This window comes from Corvus moneduloides, chromosome 14 (assembly GCF_009650955.1).
Source record: "Corvus moneduloides isolate bCorMon1 chromosome 14, bCorMon1.pri, whole genome shotgun sequence".
Lineage (NCBI taxonomy): Eukaryota > Metazoa > Chordata > Aves > Passeriformes > Corvidae > Corvus > Corvus moneduloides.
Window position 1 is genome coordinate 17,423,996 of NC_045489.1, and position 23,516 is coordinate 17,447,511.

General features: G+C 49.5%; 1 protein-coding gene across 2 annotated transcripts in view; it reads left to right on the forward strand.

Annotated features, from left to right (window-relative positions):
- LOC116451009 (gamma-aminobutyric acid receptor subunit beta-4) overlaps positions 1 to 21,085 on the forward strand; it is a 70,809-nt gene extending 49,724 nt beyond the window's left edge. The window contains exons 5-9 of one of the 2 annotated variants that reach the window (XM_032124100.1): positions 10,637 to 10,719; positions 14,723 to 14,860; positions 16,296 to 16,448; positions 19,076 to 19,332; positions 20,367 to 21,085. In XM_032124100.1, the coding sequence (XP_031979991.1) occupies positions 10,637 to 10,719; positions 14,723 to 14,860; positions 16,296 to 16,448; positions 19,076 to 19,332; positions 20,367 to 20,744 (1,009 nt within the window). In that variant the 3' untranslated portion in view covers positions 20,745 to 21,085. The remainder of the gene's footprint in view (positions 1 to 10,636; positions 10,720 to 14,722; positions 14,861 to 16,295; positions 16,449 to 19,075; positions 19,333 to 20,366) is intronic. The other variant, XM_032124101.1, reaches the window with a different exon arrangement.
- Positions 21,086 to 23,516: the final 2,431 nt, after the last annotated feature.

Here is a 23,516-nt window from a genome sequence, read left to right on the forward strand (position 1 = left end):
CCAGGGCCTCAGAAAGAGCTGCCTGTGTTGGTTTAATTTTTGGCTGGTTTTCCTGGAAGCTGCTCCCTTGACCCCAGAGAAAATGACAGCTGCAAAAGTGAAGCTCTGAGCCACGGCAGCCCCTGCTCCCCAGCTGTACCTCAGGTCAGGATGGCTGGCTGAAAGCACTGGGGGTACAAGCCAGGTGCCCTGAATGCTTGAAGTCTCTCTAGCTTTGCTCACAGTGGTATGAAAAAGGATTTCTTTAGGGCTGCTTTCTATAGTGACTCCTGCACCTGCAATTTTGCTGAAAACAGGAGCACTAGGTCCAGTTTTGCAGGTGCAAATAACAGTGATACTACTCAAAAACACACAGCCGGTGTAAGCAAGCAAGAAAAAGCCCCTGAATATTCACCTGTGTTCCCCTCCCCTCTGTAAACGTGCAGCCAGGCTTGCCCTGCCAACAGGAGGGGATGTACAAGTCCACCCTGGGTTTTGAAGCCTGTTCTTGTCTTGTGTCGTATTTTGTGGAAGAATTTATGAAATGGAGTTGCCCTGATGGCAGAAGGCCAAAGGAGGCAATACCTGCTTCTTCTCCTTTGTTTGCCTGTTTTCCCCCGAGCGAGATCCCACATCCCCGCTCCTCTCCTGCCACCTTCTCGCCAGTTGCTTCCCCCTCCTCTGAGCTGATCCTGTAGCAAAGTGACTCAATCATGCTATTTGTGGCACAACAGTCATTTTTTCTCCAGCAGGCTCTGATGTCAGAGAGCAGGGAAGGATGACATCCTGGCAGGCCTCTGTCTTTAGCAAGTGCTCCAGCAACCAGCAGGACCAGGCTCAATCCCCAGACCAGACCCCAGGGTCCAAGTTAAGGCACACCCAAGTCACGAGTAGTTTCTGACCTCAGTGAGAACAAGACCAGGCTCCAGATAACTTGTTTGCACGAGTAAATGAAGCCCTGCAATCCATTGTGAAAGCTGGGTGTCAGAAAAGCACATTCTTCTTGTTTTTGGTGGAATTAGCAAATTAACGGATGAAGGGAGCGCGGTGCAGCTCCATCTCAGGGAAGCGTTCGATACAAAAGCTTACTCCAAAATTAATTCCCATCGGGCTCAGATTAAAAGCTGGTTGCCAGGTCTCCAACAAAAGGAATGAGTAAACAGCAGCAGCGATGCTGGGATGCAGGACTGGTGCTCCCTACCCCCTTCCCCAACCAGTTACCAGATGGCACAAATCCCAGAAGGCCAAATAGAGCCCCGAGCCAGCCCAGAGGGCACTCTCAGCTCGGCAAACACCCAGTGGCATGGGAGGATGCAGGAGGTGTAACCTGGCACGGTGGTTCCTGGACTCACCTGGCCCCTGAACACCTTGCTGGAGTGAAAAGTGCCTGTGAAGCACAGGAGGGGTGTTCACCCACGGCATGAAACAGGGGAGTGCTGAAACGATGTGGAAATTCTGCGCCAGAAAGGGAGGCTTGAAGGTGCTACCCACAAAGACAAAGCTGCTGGGTGGTGGAAGGAGGTCGATAACACAGTGAGGAAAAGCTGGATAGCACTGGCTGAATTTAATATATTTTTCCACGTAATGGCTTTTTTTTTTTTGGTCAGAAATTGCATTGGTTTCGTCAAATTTTAAACAAAAAAAATTAGGGAGAAATTTTTTCATTTCAGAAAAACCCTTTCAGAGAATGTTGATGTTTCACTTAGGTCGATATTTCCCTCACTCTTTCAAGCTGCTTTACAACCACTATTGATGTTTGAGTAACAGAATTACCAAGGCTTTCTCTGGACCTCCAGACGCTGTCTGGAGCCCTGCCCCAACATTCAATAAGCTTTACATTATCACACATTCAAGCCATACATTGGTCTGAGATTTTTATTTCCTTTCGCAGCTCATGCAGCATCCATTTGGTAGTGAAACAAGTCGACACTTGTCAAGTGCTGATGTCACCAGCATTTTGCTGTCTGTTTTCAGAGACCTAAAAATAGCTACCACTGTAACAATGCTGAAATTCTCGTACGGTAATTGGGGAATCGTATTTGAAACCAGCTTTAAAACATCCTTCAGGGAAATCTTGAGGCTGTTTGGTTTCATTCTAATTAGAGACAGAACTGGATTTTGGCAGCACAGGTGATTTGGAGAGGCCAGGCTGCATCCCTGGACTCGTGGGGGATCTGGGATGTTGGGAAGCAGGCAAGGAGCAGCGTGGACAAGCGAGCGGGATGCGATGCCTGGCTGGCGAGGAGCCCAGGCAGTGTAAACTGAGCAACTGGAGAACTGCAGAGGAATTTGGTGGCGGAGGCTAAATCCTGTGCGGAGGGAAGGAGGGATCTCCTCCTGAGAAGGTGGGAGTGGTGGTGGGAAACGTGTGCATGTGTGAGGTGGGGGTTTTTATTCCTGGCCGTGGTGATGTAAGGAGGTGTGTTTGAGGGATGAGTCAGTTCAGGAGCACGAAGAGGTGCCAAGGCATGGTGGAGCTCCCAGCCCAGGGAATGCTCTCCTGGGGAGGCAGAACCCTCTCATTGGTGTACAAAATCCCTTAAAGCAAGAGGGAGAGGATTGCTGTGCTTCAAACGTCTCGAAATTTGCGCGTTTGAGCTGAGAGGTGCTGGGTGTGTCTGCTTCGGCACCACTTCGTTTCTGCTTTCTGTGGTGAGTTCTCACTGGTCAGCTGCTCCTGGGGGACACCAGCCCTCTCATTTCTGACCCAGCTGTGGACCAGACCTCGCTGCTGGACAAGGCAGCAGTCAGAACATCCCTTCTGGCTCAGCTGGCACAGGGGAGCAGTGCAGGTGATGTCAAACACCCCATCTGATGGCCCATGCAGCCTTGGTGACAGTCAGAGCCCCTCATGCCACCCCAGAGCCTGCCCTGCCTGCTCCCCATGGCTGGGGCTCCTCCTGGGGGCTTCTCCATAGCCCCCATCCCCAACCTGCCCCTTGATCAGGATCCAGCCCTGTCAGTGTTACATTCCCCAGGTCCCAGGCTGGGATTATTTAGCTCTTCAGCCAACAGAAAGGTTTCTTCTGCTCGTGTCTCACTTGGACCCTGCTGTCTGCAGCCATATCCGTGTTTTCTCCATGGGTGTTCGTTGATTTTCTGCAGAAAATATGGCCTGATGGGTTAAGACAGGAGTTTTTAACACTGAGGAGCTTTTTTCTGTACAGAGACCACTGAGCAATTTTCTTCTCCCATCTCACAGGCCAGAAGGGAAGAAATCCACTATTTTTGCTTCCCTTTCCCTCCCTGAGAGAGGTTTCTCTGGAAATGTGAGAGATGATTCAGGCTTTACCCTGTCTCTGGGAGCTCTGCCTGCTCCCTCCGCAGGTTAGGCAAAGGCAACAGAAATCTCTCCTGTGGCAGCTTGGGTGCAGAAATCTGGACTCCTCTCCATCCATCCACCCCCTTGGAGCTGGTCCTGAAGCCTTGTCCTGCTCCCACCCCCAGGCTCTGCCTTCGGCCAGCTCCTTAGCACGAAGATGTGGAGGTTGGAGAAGAATTTGTTAGGTGGGTGAGGGGAAATCGGGGTTAATGAAGAGCTCAGCTCCCCATTTGAGGTTAAGGATAGACCCTCTCCTGCATTTTTGCCTCCTAGGGTTGGGACGATGGATTTAAGAGGAAACACTTGAAGAAAGTTTAATACTATGAAATTTCTCAGTAATCTTAAAAGCCATGGAAGAAACTGGAGCTCACTCAAACAGGACAAAGCGGCAAAGCCAGAGCTGCTTTTCCATCCTTAATGTTCCAAGAACAAAGGCAAGCACCATCCTGGCTGGAATTGCTGCCTGTGCTACACCTCCTAGGAGTCTGACCTGTTTATCAGCAGAAACAGAGGTCAAGGAGCAACCACTGTCTCTGACAGATCCCTGAGGCAGCTGGTGTGCCCTGAACCCCCAGCTCACCCTGGCAGCACCTCTTCATCTTCCTGCTTGTCCTCTCCCAGCCACCGCTCTTGAGCCTGTCCCTGGGCTTTGCCTGTTCTTTGCCACCTCTTGCAGGTTTGTAATGCTGGTTTTTTAATGCAACTCGTGCCAGCCTGATGCTCTTGAAGGGAGACACCTCTGTTAAGTGCAGGTCACTGATATCTGAACCCACTGTACCAAAAGAACCTTTTTAAAGGTGTTCCACCGCTCCCTTGTCCCCCAGTTCACCTGGCCAAATGCACGAGGCATTTGGGATAGAATAAAGGGGCAGAAAAACCAAACCTTGCAGTCAAGGCAGCCCAGCTTTGTACTCTCCCAGGGTGGAAAAATGGCTGGTTAAGATGAGTGGTACCCCGTGTGCTGGTTTGGAAGAGCTTCCTTTTCCTCTCCCATCTGAGTGCAGCGCACACTGTTATTTATCAAAGGATGCCTACGAAAGCACAGATGCTTTTGGAAACAGAGTGACCTTAGAAGGATTGTGCCAAGGCTTGTGGAGTCAGTTTTAGGCAAAGAGACACAAGGGGGAAATATTCCATATCCTTGCCTTGCTCTCGGTTCAGTTGTGACCTCCAGGAGTTTGCAAAGATCAGACTGTGTTAAAAGAATGGCAAAATTCACCACGGGTTTATAAATCCCTCCAGGCCCTTGGAAGTTTGTGCTTACTGCCAGGCAGAAGGTGACATTTGCCAGCATGTTTTTATGACTGACTTTGAGAATGTACAGAATAAGAACTCAGTTTTGGTTTTATTCCCATGTTTAGCAAAACAGCAATTTTGCCTCTCTTTCTACTCTTAGTCACCAGAATTCCCGTAGGAGTCTGACTTGCCCCGTGGGGCGAGCCTGAATAAGTCCTGCAGAACCTGAGCTTCCATCCCTTCTTATTGCTGCAAACTGTCGTGAGCTTTGGGAGTCTGCATCCCGAGGGGACGGGAGCATCTTGAGCTTCTCGGGAGATCTGGAACCCAAAAATTTGCAACCGGCAACTTAAATGTTTGTCTTTGGCTGTGAGAGTGTTTGTGTTAGTCCCTGCATAATGGCACTTCATCCATAGCTGGGGAACACGGTGAGGTGCTCGCTGGCTGTGTCTCCCCTGGGATTAGAAAGGCTTTGGTGGGGGGATTTGTGCTGTTGCCCTCCTGTTCTCAGCCATGCTGAGTTTTAGTCAGCGTCCTTTCCAAGCCAAAGGTGGCAGGGAATATTCCTGGACACTTTGCATCAGTGTCCTCTGCAGTCAGTTTGTTTCCTGGCTTTGCTCTGTGTCCATAAAAAGTCCCTTGGGCATTCCCCAGCTAGAGCCCAGCAGAGGCTGGTGCCCATTCCCAACAGGCTTTTTGCATGCAGCCAGACCCGTTTCTGTGGCGTGAGAATCAAAGTGTAGACCAAGGCTGTTCCATGCCAGTTGACACTGGCCTCAGAAACCAGTGCCAGGCGTTTTTAATTTGCTGGGACAGACACAGTCGTGATGCTGAAGTTTATTTTGTGAGGGTGAGCTTTAAGGGGAAAGGCCCCCCACTCACTTTAGGAATGTCTCAAAGGTAACAGTCTTCTCCTCTCTCCCACTCGATCCTCCTTAGGAAGCCTGGACTTGCCCCTTTTGCAACCAGGCCGCATTTTGGGGAAGTAATCTTTTACCCCTCACTCTTGTGGCTGGTGAGCTCAGCTCTCCCAACACACTGGAGATGATGTAGAGGATGAATGGGTGGCCAAGGGCTTTCAGAGCCTGCAGGAGAGGGAGATCTGGCTGGGGCAGGAGCTGAATGGGCAGATATCCTGATGGTGGCCAGCACCAGGGTAAGGACGAGGAAGAAAGGAGACACTGGATCAGGGTTTCATGGCAGGTTGGAGCTCTATGCTGCTCTATGCCTGTGCACTTATATAATCACTCTAAATAAGACAGAAGAAGCCATTAATAAGTAAACAGTGATGAGGAGGATCAGAGGGGGAATGAAATGGCTGGTGGTGTTGTTGTCAGAGAACTGAAATATTTGTGGAGAACTGATGGTTCGCAGCAACCTGAGCGTTCCCTCTTGAGCTGCAGCTGTGGTGGGGCCGTGCTCTGCTGCTGCCAGGCTCGGTGCAGAGCAGGCAGCGGTGCAGGGGCAGCAGTCGAGGCTGCACCACCCTGCCCATGCCAGCATCTGCTTTGGCCATACAAGCTTCAAGTGGGCAAAGCTTTCCTCATTGTAACAGAGAGCCAGCACCAACCCTTGTGGGACTTAGAGCTCCATGGATGTTTTTCTAGAGGTGGTCTCTACCTCTCCTGGGGATGAGGGCACTCTCCAGGGTGAGGTATCCATGTTGCTTTGGTTTCTGCTTGATCCACTCGATGCTGGCAGAGAAGGGGATCTCCATCAGCCAACAGCCTGCCCGAGCTGCTCAACATCTCATCCACGTCCTTTTTTATCTTTTTTCCTTTTTGCTCTGTGAGATGCATGGTGCTTTCTCCATAGCACAGGCTCCCCCCAGATGAACTGTGTTTGCCTGCCAGCTGTGCAGTGGAGTAGCAGGGCAGCGAGGCCCTGGCTACTTTGATCACACAACTGCCTACAGACTTCAGGAGAAACAATTAGGGGCAAGGGCATGAATGCCTTTTTTTTTTTGTGGGGAAGGAGCTGTTAAGGTTGTGAACGTGAGGGGCTGAGCCAGAGGCCTGTGAGGTGGGCAGGGATTGAGGGAGGAAAGGGAAGCTGGAGGGTGGTGGTGGTGGTGGCCGGGCTCGGTGTGGAAGGCGCCGGACGCTTCATTGAGCGCACGGCGCGGGAGAGCCGCTCCCCTCCACGGGCAGTGTCTCTGTGAATCGCCGTCAAAGCAGATGAAATTTCACACCACACAAATTTCTGAATTTAAAAGGGGAGGGAGGTGGGTAGAGAAGCGGGAGAGGAGGAGGGGGAGGGAGAAGATGCAGGCTGGCCGGGCGCCAGCGCCTCATGCTAACGCCACGGGGAAGGTGGCATCCTTCCCTGGCGTTCCCTCTGGTCCCCGCGCTCCCTGCTCCCTTTCACTGTGCTTGCATCTTCTGGAGGCAGTGTGCTCTGTCTAGAGCTGTTTACAGGACGGTGGTTTGTTCCCTGTCTCCTCATCTCCCTGCTCACAGAGTGAGTATCCGCTCCTCTGCTTTCCCTCTTTTAACCTCTCCTTCTCCTCCGTCTCTCCCTCCCCAGGCTGCTTTACCTGATCCCCCTCCTCTCTTCCTTTACCCTGCTGGTCTGTCCTGTACTCTCTGCTCTCCTTTCTGTCATCTCCACTCCTGCCTTCCCTAGTTGTGCTCATGCCATCATCTCTCCTCATTTTTCCACCTCTTACTTTCCTTCCACCTTGATTTTCTCTTAAGCCTCTTGAGACAGGAGCTCCTGAGTGTCCATCCCCACCTCCATCTCCCCATCCAGTCCTCCCCATGCAGTCTGCCATGTGCCAAGCAAACCCATCTCTTCACACAAAGCCCAGAACGTATCAAGGTAATACATTTATACCCATAAGAATGATGCAAAGGTTGGTCCTGTGGCCTTCTGGACAACCATAGGTGGCATGTGCTGTGACCCCAAAAGGTCACTGGGGTGACTGAATTTTGTTTATGTTCCCCTTTGACTGCGAGAGGTGCATGAAGCCTCTCCTCCCTCCATGAGTCCCACCTGCACATAGCACACAGCCACCAAAGCAGCTGGAGAAATCTCTCCTTGGCCCTTCCAGGAGCAGGTGAATGTTGAGTCTTCAAGCAGGGTGTATCAAAGGGAAATTGGTGTCCAGGATATTTCTTAAGATCTGAAATCTAAACAATTACACACCCCCATCCTCTCTGGGATACATCACTTACTTTATCCCAAGCTGGGTTGGTTTATCAGGGTTTAGGAAGCCCAGAGGCAGGACCTGAGCTGGACCTGGTGCCCCAGACCAGCTGCCTCTTGAATCTTGTTCCACGTCAGGCCCCCACATCTGGGTGCTCCTGTGGTGCTGGTGTCCCTGGGCTGGCCAGGCACTGCAGATGAAACACTCTGGACGAGCAGGTGGCTACAGCTGTGGATGGCTGTGCCACCTCTGCTCAAAAACCACAACAAAACCTGACATGATTCCAATTTTACCTGCCCAAACATCAGTACGTGGGCAGATCACCCGGAATTTGGGATCTGCATCTAACTGCGCTATCTCTGGAGGATGCTGAGCTACACAGTGTGGATATATACCTGCCCTTTAATTGGAGGGAAAGGGAAATTATCTGGCTTTTTGAGGACAAATGTCCTCTCAGTCTTGTTTTTCTACTTTCTCTCCTACCTGTCCCTTCCTTTTGAATCAACAGGGCTAAATTCTGCCCTGATGTAAATCTCTGCTGATACAAATCGGTGTGATCTTGCAAAAATCATCGGAGTGGCTGTGGATTTACGCCAGCTGCCAGTGTGAGCAGGGTTTGGTGCATGGAGTGTGGTAGCCATATCTCACTGTGTCACGCTCTGCATTTCCAACCAGCACTGCAGGTGATAAGCAAATCCTGGCGAGAGGGTCCCTCTCGGAGCAGAGCAGGCGGGAGCCTGGATGTCCTTTGCGCAGTCGACTCAGCCAGCCAGGCTGCGATTTTGGGATGGACCCTGTGCAAAGGTTTTAGCCCGCGGGGCTCCACAAATGGGGTGGAAAATTTTCATTTAATACGTTTTTTTGCATCTCACACTTTAGGGAAAACAGGAAAGCGCATTTGTAGCCGCGATTTCCCAGGGGTGCAGTATAATCCGGAGAGTGGATGCTGTGTGCGGCGCAGGGGGATGAGTCATCCCCGTGCACAACTCCTTGGTCCCAGCGCCCAGCCACGATGGACTCTGCACCTCCCACCTTGGCCTTTCCTGCCGAGGTTGCAGCTCCCCTTTTTATTCGCCCCCACCACCACCACTACAATGCCCAGTTACCCCAGTGCAGGAGGATTAGGGTGGGGCAGGCGTTGTGTCTCCAGCTTGCCCTGCCAAGCTGGGAGGCTGTAAAAGCAATCCGTGCAATGGCAAAGCCGTGGTGGTAATTTTTTAAGCGGTTCCTGTCCTGTTGTCCTTCTCTCCCCTCTGGGCTTTCTCCTCCACCCCAAGTGTATTACAGATAAAAGGGTTAAGAGCTCGCCTGGGCCCCCTGCTCGGAGAGAGGGCAGTTGCAGTGTTGTATCTAGACCCAGTGAGGATATATATAAATTCCCTTCGTCTCTTCGGATCTATTTATAGCACGGCAGGCAGTGGCAAAGGCTCTCCTCAAGGCTTCATCTCCTACAAACAGACTTCACAGACAGCAGAGAGGATAAATTTAGCACACGAGATTTCTTAAAGAGCCAGCAGCTCTGCGGGGCTGCCAGCCTGCCCTGCCACAGCCCCTGCCCTGATACCCCCACTGGGGCAGCCCTCTTCCATGGGTGCTTCTCCCCCCATCTTCTTCCCCCCTCTTCCCCATTTCCAATTTTATGTCCAGCTTCACCCATAATCTCCCCTTTTCTGGTCTCTTTTTCTACCATTGATGGTTTTTTACTTTTTTTTTTCCTTCTCTTTCACTGCTTCGCCATCTCATCCTCCCTGCTTTCTTGTTTTCCTTTTTTTTCCTCGCCTTTCTCTCTCCCAGGCCACAGGGCTCAGAAGAAAAAGCTTTCTAGTTAACAGTTCACTGGTTATGCCTACATATTAAAAAAAAAAAAAAAAAAAAAAAGTGTAGCTTGATTAATGCCTTCCAGATGGTTAATTGAAAAAATAGGGGGAGAATGCAGCAATCTCCCCCCCGCCCCTCCAGCACTCTGCACACATCCATCGCACGGGAAGAAGACTGCATTAAAGGGTGAGGGGAGCAATATATTTGAGAAATAGGGGCAGCGCTGTTGCCATGCTGAGGAGTTAACTCAATCCCTGCCTCATGCCCTCATCTATCCCACCCCAAAATCCCCCACCCCAGAGATGTAAAATGTTCCTTACAACGTGTAACACACGCAGACCCCGCTGGCAGCCTCAGCTGAACCTCAGCACGGGCACCGCGCTGCTCCGAGTCCTCCCCGTGCTCCAACACCCCCAAAGCAGCACCCACTCTCATCCTCTCCCCATGTTCACTTTTTGGGGGATGTACACGCTCCCACACACACGCCCCACGCGTCTTCGATGACCACGCAATCATTTGCGCACGAGTGACTCCGTTACCGGGGCCGGGGAGCGGGAGGGCTCTGCCAGAGGGGTCTGGGCTTTTGGGTTTGGCCAAAGTGGGCAAGATGGAGGGGCATGAGGATGGGGGGGCTGTAATTAGGGGGTTCGGAGCAACTCGTGAGGGGAGGGGGGTGATAACGTGGTCAGCAATAGGTCACTGCTGGGTGACTGGATCAATCCATCCTCAGCCTCACGGACACGTGCGGGCTGTCTCCCTGTTCCACGCTGCAGCCTCTCCTCTTCCCCCCCAAGCCGGAGCTGTGCCCGGGTTCTTTGTCTCTCTGAAGGGAGACAGAGGAGGAACGCAGCTCGCTCCCCACCCCGTTAATAGAGATGCTGCCTTGCTGACGTGAGTCACGGAGGGTTTGTGCCGTGCCAGTGGGGGTGAGCCGCATCAGCCCCTCGCCCTGCACACCTCCCACCCCGGATCTCCCTGGTTTCCAGGGAAACAGCGGCCCCAAATGCTGCCTGACTTTCACTTCTGCCTTTCATTTCTCCTTTTTTTTTTTTTTTTTTTTGGGTAAGAGAAAAGCAGACACAACTGATTTTTTTAAACTACTGTTTTTTCTTTTGTCTCTCTTCCCCTTTCAGGATCACCACCACGGCCGCCTGCATGATGGACCTGCGGAGGTACCCCCTGGACCAGCAGAACTGCACGCTGGAGATTGAGAGCTGTGCGTATGCCTCGGGCACATCGCCTGCCACGCGGTGCCACCTGATGCCACCCGCCCCGGCCACAGCTTCCCGCTCGTGGGATGCCTCCCAGGGCTGCTACAGCACCAGGCTCCATCACCCTGAGGGCACCTCACGGGGGAAATTCCCAGGAAAACAGAGCTCTAGCAGCAGGCTGGGCATTAAGATCAGTCTCAGGAGGGTGGTGGAAGGCTCCCTTAGCCTTAAGGAAGCCCTGGGAAGCTGTCCTCACTCGTGGCTGACTCCACTCTGTGTGGGAGGTGGCACCCAAGCCCTCCCACCGTCCTTCCCCGCCTGGATGTTCCCTGGATTCCTATGGAAATCCTCTTCCAGCTGTGCTGGCAGAGGAGGTCCGGCTCTCCCTCATAAAAATGCACTGCAGTGTCCCTCTGGGGCTGGGCCAGAGCAGCAGAGCTCCCAGCAGAGCTGATGCAGCCTCGCTGGTGATTATCAGGGAATTGCTCTTTCCATCAGGGAGCACCCATGGCTGGGGAGCTGCTGTCCCCATCCCGCCTGGGTCCCGGGATGTGCGGGGTAACGGGATGGGAATGAGGTCCTGCTGGAGGCACGAATGGCAGATTGTCATTCTTCTGCCACTCCTCAGCAGTTTGAGAATAATTTACAGTAGAACCAAGGAAACAGAAGGCAGGGAATTACCCACAGTTCCTCGTGTTGTGATTTTGCTCTTAATGGGTCATGTCAAGCCAATTTGTTCATCAGAGCTACATTTCCTCACAATATTCCAAAGACCCAGGCAGAGATGAAGAGATCCAATTGTTTCCTTCCTCAGAGCTTTTGTCTTTCACGCACTTGCATGGTTGAAATCTGCAGGGCTCCATTTTCTTTGCTTCCACACGACTCTGGAATATCAGTCCTTATAGGGCTGGATTATAGAACCAAAGTATTTTAAAGCACAAAATCAAGCCAAACCTCAGAGAGAAAAAGCCCTTTTCTGATGCAGGAGTGCTGGGTTTGGGAAACAGCAGAAGGCATATGGGGTCCCCTGCCCCACAGCAGCTCGGGGCTCTTACCTGTGTGAGATAAGCACTGCCTGTTGATTCCATCCCTCCACCCCAAAAATAACCCTCACCACGTATACCCCTGCCTGTCTGTGTGCCAGGATCCAACAAAAACCTGATGAGGCAGGCTACAAACAGGCTGCTAATCTGACATTTTAAGACGTCACATCAATACTTTTCGATATTTCAGATGGAAATGAGTTGCCTTTGTGAAAGTTTGTTTACTTTTTAGAAGTAAAATGGAAATTTGGTTTTCTCTTTAAAGCTAGAAATCAAAGCAAAGCATTTATTTTTAGACCAAGCAACCTTTCCCTTTAGAAACACTTTTAAAAAATGGCTTCATGAAAAGCATGCTCGATTTCATATTGCATAATGCCATGATAAAAAAATAAAAATACAAAAATTGGTACCCAACACCAGCAGGTCATAGAATAAATGGCATAGAACTAGTTAACTGTGAGATCTCCTAAAATTAGTCACCGTAATTTGACATTTTCATTGCTGATCAGGAAGTAAATTTGAAGTCACTGCTGTTAAATTTGTGGATGATGAAGATAGCAGCGTGCGGAGCTTTGCTCGCTACGCATTTGAATCCTTCCCAATCTGAATCCATCCGGAAGGGGTTTGGAAACAGCCAAATGCAGAGCTCTGTGCCTGTGTGTGGGATTGCAGGGCCATCCCGAGGGGCCTGGACCCACACGGGGAGGTGAGGAAGGGGTGGCAGCCCCGGGCACGGCAGCTGGAGGTTCTGTGGCTCTGACAGAATGGGCTGGAGCGAGCCCTGTTATATAAACCAGGGGAGCCGTGAGTCAGAGCTCGGAATTGATTGGCCTCTGAACATGTCACTGAGATGGGGAAAGGGGCTCTGTCTATGTTTGGGTTCCAAAATTTAGGGAGGATGCTGAGGAATTGGAAGAGGCTGAGGAAAGATGCTAAAAAGCAGTTCAAGGGCTGGGGCAGATGTGCGGTGAGAAACCTCAATAGCTCAGTCTGGTTTGTTTACTGCAAAGGAGGTGGAGAGGTGAATTGTTTACAGGCTGGGTGCACCTCTGCAGAGGGGGAGCACTGGGGGGAAGGGGCTCAGGAACCTCCTGGAGACATTGGGAACAGCCACGGGAGCCTGGGAGTCTGAGCCAGATGAATTCAAATGTGAAATCGTTCACAATGTTTCTGAGCCGTGAGGGCGTTGGAGCTGCTGGAACCAGCTACCAGCAGGAGTGGGGGGGACTTGGATGTTTCTTACATCCAAGAACGTGGGGTTCCAGCCCCGGGGCTGAGTGATGCAAACACCAGGTCCTGTGCACGAAGCTGGGGCGTGAGGAGGATGACCCAAGGGTCCTGAAGCCCTCTGGGCTCGAAGGTGTGAGGGCTTTACCACTCTGGGAGCAGGAATATGCCAGCTGGGGGAGGAGGTGGAGCCCTGGCTTAGCTGATTTCCATCAGAAGCAGATGTGGCATGGCATTTGGAAGACTGGGTTTATATGTTAGCACCCATAAACAAGCACAGTAATGACTGAGAGTGCAGGATGTGGGCTCAGAGACTGCACAGTCATCAAATAATTCAGTTTGGGAAGAGACCTCGGGGTGTCTCTAGTCCAGCCTGCAGCTCAAAGCAGGGTCAGCTGTGAGATCAGACCAGACTGCTGAGCCCTTTGTCCACTCAGCAGCTTCAGGATGACGCTGGCCTCAAAGGTTCATCTCTGCTCTGGGGTAACCCTTAGCCACCAAAGCAGGAGGAGAAGAATTTCTCCTCCGTGGTGCATTCAACAGCTCTTCATTGCCCTGATCCCACTGATGCCCTGGTGCTGGGTTTGGTGGCACTCTCCTGAGTGGCTGTGAGCCTTGCATGGAAAGCCAGCTGCCTGTGCTGCGAGGGTGGGTGCCTAAGCCAGGCTGCTGTGCTGCAGTGCAGGTGCTGAGCACGAGCTGTCTGTGGGCACAGGTGAGGCTCACGTTCTCAAGGCAGCCTTGCCCTGAGCTGTACCAAAGCCTGGCCATATCTTACTGCTCCCGTGAAGCTTTACTTAGACTCTGAGGCCACCCTTGTGCAGCAACAGCCAAAGGGCTTCAAAACACGCAAGCACTGTTAATTTTCAAGGTGTGATGAATCCTTGCCACAAGGGAAGGGCAGGGCAGGGCTGTGAACGTCACAGTGGAGGGTGAGGGGTTTCGTGGTTTCATCCCCTGGGCCTCATTCCCCACGAGTCCAGAGCACTTGGGGGTCTCATTTGCAGCCCGTGCAGCCCTGTCTGTCTGGGGTTAAAGCAAGAAGCTTCACCCTTGGCTGAGTTAACAAGCCCATTACCCTGAAATGTGAGGGATGAATAGTTGTTATGAGTCTGCTTCCTTTTCCCCTCTTCTCTCATTACTGCTCTTCTCAGCCAGTGCTTGGTAAAAGCAGCCCCCAGCCTCAGAGACTCTGTTCACTTCTTGGATCTGAATTTTGACTGAGAGTACTTAGAAAAGGGAGGTGCTCTGGTTGTCAAAGTTCTTTTCAACTGCTGCTGGAGATCTTTTGCTCTCTGGGAATTTTTAATACTCAGATGCCCTGTTTACCCAGTCCCACCAGTCTGCACTGTGTGGTCTCCCCCTCCTGGTAAAAGGAGGCAGTTTTTGAAAAGCAAAATGCTGTGTTTGGTGCATTTGACAGAGGCTTCTGGTGCACAAGTCCCTGTCATGTCAGCCATGGAGATTATGTAGTGCAAGTCAAGGCTAGATGGGCCACACCTCGCCTTTTTCTCCTGAATTCTAGCCAGAAGTGGGAGTTCCGGCCAATTTTTCCTCTTCTCCTGGGGACTGTACTGCCAAGCTCAGCTGAAGAAGGAAAGTACCTCAGCAGAGAGAGGCTTGGCTCGGTGTGGGCTTTCCTTTGGGTCCTTTTCCAGATCACCTTAGTGCAAATGGAGGTGTCACCTGGTCCAGCTTGTCAGCTCAGCTCTCCCTGTGTGCTCCTTCCTCCCTGCAGATGGTTACACGGTGGATGACATTGTCTTCTTCTGGCAAGGGAACGACTCGGCTGTCACGGGGATGGAGGTGCTGGAGCTGCCCCAGTTCACCATCATCGAGCAGAGGCTGGTCAGCAGGGAGGTGGTCTTCACCACTGGTGAGTCTGGTGAAGGGCTGCGTGCAATGGGCAAAGCTGCTGCTGATCCATTGGCTGTCCCTCTGATTCACATACTGGGGCACTAACTTGGGATCTAGGCTTCAGCTTGGGGTTCCTCTAAGAAAAAGGTGAAAGGTGTCTTCTGCACCCACCAGCTTTGCTTTTTTTATTTTTTTTTTTTTTGTCTGCTTCTCTTCAGAGACTTTCAGGATCATTTTCTTTGCTGCAATTATTTCTGTTTCTTAGTCAAAATAATGACTGAGCTCAGAACCTCTTTAGAAGGTTCTCAGCCTTCATCTAATTTTTATGTGGTTCACATCTGGGTCTCAAAGCTAATGTAGGTGCAATAGTAAGGAGAAAATATATCCACTGAGAAGCAAGTGGGCTATGAAATGATGCCAACCCACCTGCACATGGCAATAAAAAGATTTGGAGAGAATACCTGGGACCACTCAGATGCTGCCAGCTGGAAAGTTGGAGGGGGTTGGATTTTGGTTGCTGTCTTCGCTTTGATCTGAGGTGGAGGTCACTGCCAAAACAGCACAGCACACACCTGTCAAAAATAGACTGGTGAAATACTGTGTTCAAGCCATACAAGTGGCCCACAGTGGTGAGGGAACAATCCCTCCTTTATCCCAGTCTACATCCTTGATGGCTAAAAACTGTTCTTTTCTTGTTACTTACCTGCCAGCCAGGATTACACCCATGTTTCAGGCTCCTGTGCTGCCTCAGGGACAGAGGTGGGAAGGAGGAATGACTTGGACTTTGTCCCACAGCAATGAAAGAGGCACTGCTTTGTCCCTGTCAAAATTAGCCTGCTCCAGTGGAAGGACTGTAAAAGTACTTATTGTCCTCCCTATCCTCATTAGGTTTGCTAAAAGATTAGGAGGAAGTTGCAATAACTTGAAAATAATAAAAAAGAGACCTTCAGATTAACTAACAGTACTCTATTTGCATATGAATTTGCCCAGTCTGACCATAACCCATTTTTAGAACAGCATGGGAAAAATATGATTCAGATCTTCATTGCTGTTTGGAGGCAGAGCTGGCACAGGAAACATTGGAAAATCATCTCATGGCACTCAGATATAGGGTTAAAGTCTCCTGTGTAAGCCTCCATCATATTGGCTGGCACCGTAATAGCAATTCCAGCACTGAACAGCCATTCTCCCACGATGGCTGATATAATAATGTGACTTATGTAGAGTTTCCATTCTTCTTAATACTCTGGGACAACTGAGCAGATTCTGAAGAGACCCCTTTCAAAATCCGATGAGTCTGCAAAACCAGCTGCAGAAAACAGGGGAGCTCTCATTATTCCTGCCTCTCGAGAACATTTTCCAAGTAAAATTTCAGTTCCTGACCTAAGCTCTTATCACAAATGCAGCCTTGCCCTCCTCTCAAACCCCATCCTCTTTTAATGTCTCACTGGCAGGTTCGTATCTGCGCCTATCCCTGAGTTTCCGGATTAAGAGGAACATTGGTTACTTCATCCTGCAGACCTACATGCCATCCATCCTCATCACCATCCTGTCCTGGGTCTCCTTCTGGATCAATTACGATGCTTCTGCTGCACGAGTGGCACTGGGTATGGAACTTCTTCATTGTATTTTGGAGGTGTTTTCTTGAGGGAGATCAGCTGTAACGAGGAAAATCCCTTTTCTTTATGAGGTAGTAATTAAGCAAGTCTGTCAAAATTGTCATCCCAAATGGACATTACTTTGTTTCTGAGAACAAACTTTAAATTCTCAGTCAGAACAGTTACATTTTTTTGGTTGGTTGGTTGGTTATTAGTACTTCCCAGACTGGAGTCTGTTTTATTTGAATCAGTAAAAGTCCTACCAAAAATTTTCTGGGTGTGAGTTTAAACTCTCTAAACAAAAATGTAAATATTCTCAGGTACATGAGACCCTGACATGCCATGAGTTCCTCCATTCTGGTTTGCACTGGTTTTCTTAAGAAGAGATATCTGGGCACCTCTTGGTCAACAGGTGTGCCAGGAGGGGTCAGCTGGGTGATAAATTCTGAGGTTGAGTGGCCAAAGAGTTGTATGGGAATGGTTAAAAGCTGAAAGAAATAAAGGAAGGGGCATTGCACATTTTCCTGATAGTTCAGGTCCCATACAGACACTCTCTGCAGCTTCATGGCCAAGGCAAATGTGGGACAGTAGTTAAAGCCCAAGTTCTTCTTTGGCTCATGCTCCCTTAAATAGGAATGTTTTCCTATAAGAGGGGGAAAAAATGAGGTCTTTTAAGCAACAGAAGGGAAGTGGGGGTGGATGGCAGATGAGGGTTTTGAAGGAGGAACACGAGAAAGGGGGGATGGCTGGCGTATGAGAATGGGGCTGTGCAACATGAGGGAAATTTCAGAGGCAATAGGAGAGGTAAGGAGAGAGCAGGGTTGGATCTGTGAGTGAGACAAGGCTCAGAGAAGCAGTGCAGCTGGGTCTGACAGCAAAGGTTGAGGGCTCCAGGTAGCTCTAGGAGAAAGAACTTGAGAAGACTCAGAGGAGGGGTGGGTTGAACAAAGATATAAAAGAGGTAATTTGGCTGTGCTTGCTTGAGGAGGCTGGAGCAGAGAGACAGGGAGGGAAGGAGAAGAACTTGGTAAATTAAAAGGTTAAGTTGCATTGACAGGAGCCATAATCAGAGAGAGGAGAATAAGAAACATTGTGAAAGCCCAAGCAAAAGGGTGGAGGTGAGATGCACAGCTGTTGAATTTCTGCTGACATCTGGACTCAAAGGAGAAAAGAGAAGAAAAACACTCTAGATCAGAACTGCAACAGCTCTCCCTAAACTATTCCTGACAGTTCTCTAACTTATCCTTAAAAAGCTCCAAAAAAATAAACTCCACAGCCTCCTCTGGTCACTTTATATCCAGATTTACCTGCTCAAACAGTCAAAAAGGTCCTCTTTGCCTCTGCCCAAAGACTCTATTGCAATTTGTCCAGTTCTTAATGGAGACATGGAGAACATTCTATTCTCCCTTTCTTTGCCTCAGATTTCTGTATATTTAGACTACTGCCTAAATATAGACCATATTGTGTGTACCTAAACATATCTCCCTTCTGTTTACCCAACTGAAGGCTAATAGTTCTTTCAGTCTTTTATCAGGAATGACACTAAAGACACAGCGAGGGTGAAGGGGAAGCAGGACAAGCAAAGGTTCAGGGTGCACAGAGAGCTTTGAGAGCCATCGCTGTAGAGGTGGGGCTGAAACCACAGGAGAAAATTAAGGTCATGGAGATTATTAGAGCTGCCACCAGAGAGATGAGGAGGAAAAAGAAGATCAGCAAGGCAGTAAGAACAGCTAGAGAAGCAAAGGAAGGGTAGGTTGAAGAGGAAGAGTTACCACCCCCAAAAGAAGTATGAAGGTTCATTGCCATCTTTTTGGAGCTGGCAGAAGACTGTCAAAGAGGCAGGTCTGAGGCCACTCTGACAGTCCAGAGAAGGGAAGAGTCTGAGAAGAAGCTGAAGAAGAGATCTGAAGCTGTGAGAGTAATCATAGTGAATCAGGCTTCTGGAACTGAGTAGATGGGGACAAAAGTGTTCACAAAATGCTTATTTAAGATGCAAGAAATGTGAGGAGGCCTAAAAAGGAGAGTGTGAGAACCATGGGAGGAATGTGTACAAGTGATAATTGATGTAATGAATGGTAAAGCTGGTGAGAGGAAGGTGGGAACTGATGGGGTCAAGGACAGAAGCCTACGAGGCAGGCAAAAAAAAGAGAGTGCCATGAAGAGGAAATCTCTTCGCTCTTTCTCCACTTCATGGCATTGGGAAGACATGGCAGGTTATACACTCATGCCAAGATGCTGAGGCATTCAGTAGCACACAGTGAAGCCTGATGAGTTCATGAAGGAGAAAAAAGGGAGGTGAAGAGGGTAAAAAAGACAGAGCAAAACTGAATATTTCCTACCACAATGAGAGAAAGAGGGAAGATCAGGGGGACTTAAAGAAACAAAGTCCAGAGGATGCTGATCCCCATCATGCTGATGATACTTAGACATTTTCTCCCACTGTTTGCTGCTGGTTCATTTTCTGCACCAATATGTACTGGGCATGCAGGCTTAGAATAATGACAATTTCCTTCCCAGTTGCACTGCTCCCATCCCTCCTGAGGCTGTCCAGCTGGAAGGAGGGATGTGGGAGCCGAGAATGGCATCTCAGAAAACCATCCCACATTGGTAACAGAGCACCTGCCCTCTCCTGACAGGGGTCACCACGGTGCTTACCATGACAACCATCAACACCCACCTGCGGGAGACTCTCCCCAAGATCCCCTACGTCAAGGCTATTGATGTTTATCTCATGGGCTGCTTCGTCTTCGTGTTCCTGGCACTCCTGGAATATGCTTTTGTCAACTACATATTCTTCGGGCGAGGGCCCCGGCAGCAGAAGAAGCAGAGTGAGCGCATCAGCAAGGCCAACAACGAGCGCCACCGCTACGAGGAGAAGAGGGTGAGAGAGCAGGTTTGTCCTCTCCTTTCGTTGTGGCAGGAGGATTCAGGCTCTCCACTGGGTGAGCTGAGGAGCAGCCTTTGTGCTCATCACGAGAGATGAACCCCAGTTTCCCTTGTGTGGTGATTACTGGGAATTTTTCCTCCTTGTTCATTTTGTCATCATCCTCTAACCAGTCTCATCAGAAATCTCTTGTGTGGGGTAGGTGTACCCAAAAGTCCCTCAGTGGCCTTTGGTCCTCCTGTGTTGGCAGAATCACACTTCCCCCACTCAAATTTTGCTGCAAGCACAGGTGGCTGCTCCTTCTACCCCAGCAGCAGTGGGCAACCCTCAAATGCAGCATGTTCAGAGCTCACAAATGACCCCATCACAGGTATTGTCACCAAACTCTGGGGAAGAAAAGAAACTCTCCAACACCATCTTTTAAGTATTAACGAGTCAGGCATTACTTTATTCTGGCCAGGATGTGCAGTGGAAATCATTTCAACCACATGTGATTCTTTACTGGAATATGGAATATTCACATATTTATATATTAAAAAAACCAAATTTTCATTCATTGGTTCTGCATTACACAATTCTTAATATTTGATCTCCTATTTGTTATTGATCCCTTCGCCTTCAATGCTATTTTTGGTCCTTGTTCTTTGGCTCTCTTATCAATCTTTTCCCAGACTGGGTATCTCCAACCCTGCTGGGGGGGTTAATATCTGTCAACATCTGTTTATCTCCTCTGTATCTTCTGGCCACTCCCAATCTGTAGATGTTCAGCTCTCAGAGTTTAGGAATCTTCTTTTTGTTGATTGAGGCCTCACCCGGTGAAACTCAAACCCTCGGTGGACAGAATCTTTTAAAGGGAAACCTCCATTCCCCTCCTCCTTGGCAAAGGTGAACCAACCCATGACTAAAGTCACTTTAAACATTCCAGAAGTTATATAATTCCCAACAGCACTGTTACCCAGAAGTCCCTTCAGAACCACCCCCGATGGTGTGTGCATCCTGCCCAGAACACCCCACTACCTCTGTGTCTGTGTTCCCCGTTCCAGGTTGACCCTTACGGTAACATCCTCCTCAGCACTCTGGAGATGAACAACGAGCTGCTGGCCACGGACATGATGAGCAGCGTGGGCGACTCTCGAAACTCCGTCATGTCCTTCGAAGGCTCAGGAATCCAATTCCGCAAGCCGCTGGCCTCTCGGGATGGCTTTGGCCACCACCCCACCCTGGACCGCCACGTCCCGCTGACCCACCACGCTGCCGCCCGCAACCGCGCCAACTGCCGCCTGCGCCGGCGGTCGTCCAAGCTGAAGCTCAAAATCCCAGACCTGACAGACGTCAGCACCATTGACAAGTGGTCACGGATCATTTTTCCAATCACTTTTGGATTCTTCAACCTTGTTTACTGGTTGTACTATGTAAATTGATGCCTGCGGCCTCTGAGAGAGATAATAGGGACAGACACTCAGACAATGACAACACAGGAGTGTTGTGGTCTTTTGGGTTTGGGTTTTACTCTTTACTATCATTGTCATTTATTCCTATGGTTCATTAGATTTATTCTAAGCTTACTCTTCTCTTTTCAGCACATGTAGAACCACGGAGTGTGGGGTGGGGTAAAGGGAGAGAAAGGTACGGGAGGGGGTTTGTTTTCAGGGAGGGATGTGTTCGTCCTGATTTTGGTTTCCTGCTGAAGGACTTAAACCATTGTAAAAAAACAAAAAACCAAAAAAACCGACAAAAAACAACAAAAACCAAAAAAAAAAAAGAAAGAAAAAACAGAAAAAAAGACGGAAAAAAAAGAAAAAACACACAAAAAAACCCCAAAACTGAGAAAAGTTAAAAAAAAAAAAAAAAAAAGAGGGGGGAGATTTAAAGAAATTGAGTCAACAACTGGTGGGGGCGATAGGTTACTTTGGCTGTGCTCACTAATGCTCTATCCTCACTTCCATTTCACTACTGAATTTCATCTTTCACTTTTCAGTCTTATTATATATTTTTTAATCTTTCTTCTGTCACTGCTCTTAACCCCTTCATGTTTATTCTTTCATGGATTCATGAGATGATGGGGTTTCATTCTCACACTATGAGATTTTTCTTTTCTTTTTCTCTCTCTCCCTCTCTCTTGCTTACAAGCCTAAAAGAATCTTTTAAACCAACAAATAAAAAGAATATTTATTTTGGAAGAGCTGGGAAGGGGGGGGAGGACGAGGCAATTATTTGGGAGGGAAGGGGCAACGTGGGGTTATGGGAGGGGGGGAGGAGGGAACTTATCAAAACCAAGGCACATTTGCAAGATGCCTTTTTCCACCTTCAGGAGTTTGCAAGCTGTTTTTCCTGTGTGAATGTGCGTGTGTGGAGCATCTGTGTGTGTGTGTGGGCACGTGTGTCCATGGATGTGTGTGTGCAAGCATGTTTTCTGGGGAGGGGGGCCGGGGAGGGGGGTTTTGTAATATCTTTTGTAGAAAGAGAACACAGATGACATTTAACTGGCAGTGTGTTTGGGGTGGGGGGGGAATAGCAGGGGTTTGTTTGCTCATTGCAGCTTCACCAGGTTGGAGGTCGGGGTCCCAGCTCCAGAGGCAGAGCTGGGGAGGCAGAGTGTGCAAATTGGCACTTGCTGAGGGAAGAGAGGGATTTGGGGATCAGCAATAGGACAGTGCTGCTGTTCACTATTGGCATCTGATCTGGAGGAGACTAAGTTGATTCAGTCCTTAAAGGAGGGGTTGTTCCTAGTTATTCCCACCCTGCATCTTCCTTACGGAGTCTGGAGATAAAAGCAGTTGCAGGACTCTAGAAACTTAATCCTTCCCCCCTCTCCTTGTTCCTTGTGCCAGACAATGGATCCACACTCCAGCCCTCTGAGTGACCACAGCCTACATCAAGGTGCAGGAAAGGCTGGATGTCATTTAACTTTGTTTCAGGATGAAAAAAATAGGGAAATGATAATGATCCCCTTTCCTAATGGTGGGCTGGCAGCCTCTGATCCGTACTGCTTCTACCAGGCCTTGCTTTATGTCTATTAAGACAAACAGAGGGTAGAGGAAAGCACCGTGTGCCCTTCCTTGCAGATGATGAAGCTGAGGATGAGGTAGAGTTCCATGGAGCATCATCCCTCTGGAAGATGATGGTCTCCAAAGGCTGGGCAGGGTGAAGGCTGCAATGAAAATGCTGAGCTTGGTGCTTGTGGAAGCCCCTGAGTCTCCAGCAGCTTCCATCCACAGGCATTCCTTAGGAAGGTACAGAAGGGGAACTTGGCCTTGGACAGCAAGGTCAGCCTTTTCCAAAGGAGCCAGTGATGTTCAGGAAAATCACTGAATTATTGGCCTCTTTGGCAATCACAGATGATTGATAATCTCCCTGATAATATTAATAAAAGCCATGAAAACGTTAAATTCACAAGTGCAAAACTTTAACCCCAGGGTCATTCTGCCATTCCTGGAGTAATGATGAGAACCTTGTCCTTACCTGATGGAGTTTTTTTCCTGTCAGACCCACAGACACCCACATTGCCCTTTATCCAACCATCCTTTTATTTCCCTGCTAGCATTCTCCTCCCTTTTCCTTGATTCCCATTGCTTGGGAGAGCAGAGTGATCCTCTGAGACCAGGGAAGCTCCTGTTTTTCAGATGGCAGATGAACCTGATGCACATCTTTCATTCACTAATTTATGTCTGTACAGTACTATGAAAATGTGAATCACTACAGGCCTGACCTAGTAACACTGAAGTCAGGGAAAGTTTTGCCTGGACTTGGCTGAAGCAAGATCAGGCCTCATCAGAGTAATTATTGTTATTTTTATATCAGTCATGTGTCTTATGCAGAATCTGAAGCATAAGAGTAGAGCATCCCCGTTCCCTGTCACCCCGTGTCTGTCTCCCTCTCTCATGTTCATGCATGCACACTTTTGGTCCAGGCCTCCCTGGATTCACCAAGGTTTTAGCACAATTGTTAAATCAGACTTAGACTCTGCCCTGCCCTGCAGAGCAGTCTCCTGCTGGTTTCCCCATCCAGAAGCAATGCTGCTGCAGATGGGTTTTCCCCAGACTGCTGCAGTTCATGGCCTGTATGGGTCTGTATAGGAATAAGAGTCTGGAGAGTGGCTGGAGGATCAGGTAGTTCTGTCTACCTGACATGAAGGAAGTTAAAGCTTGGCCAGTGGAGAAAGCTACACTTTCTAGTGTGATTCTATTCAGAAA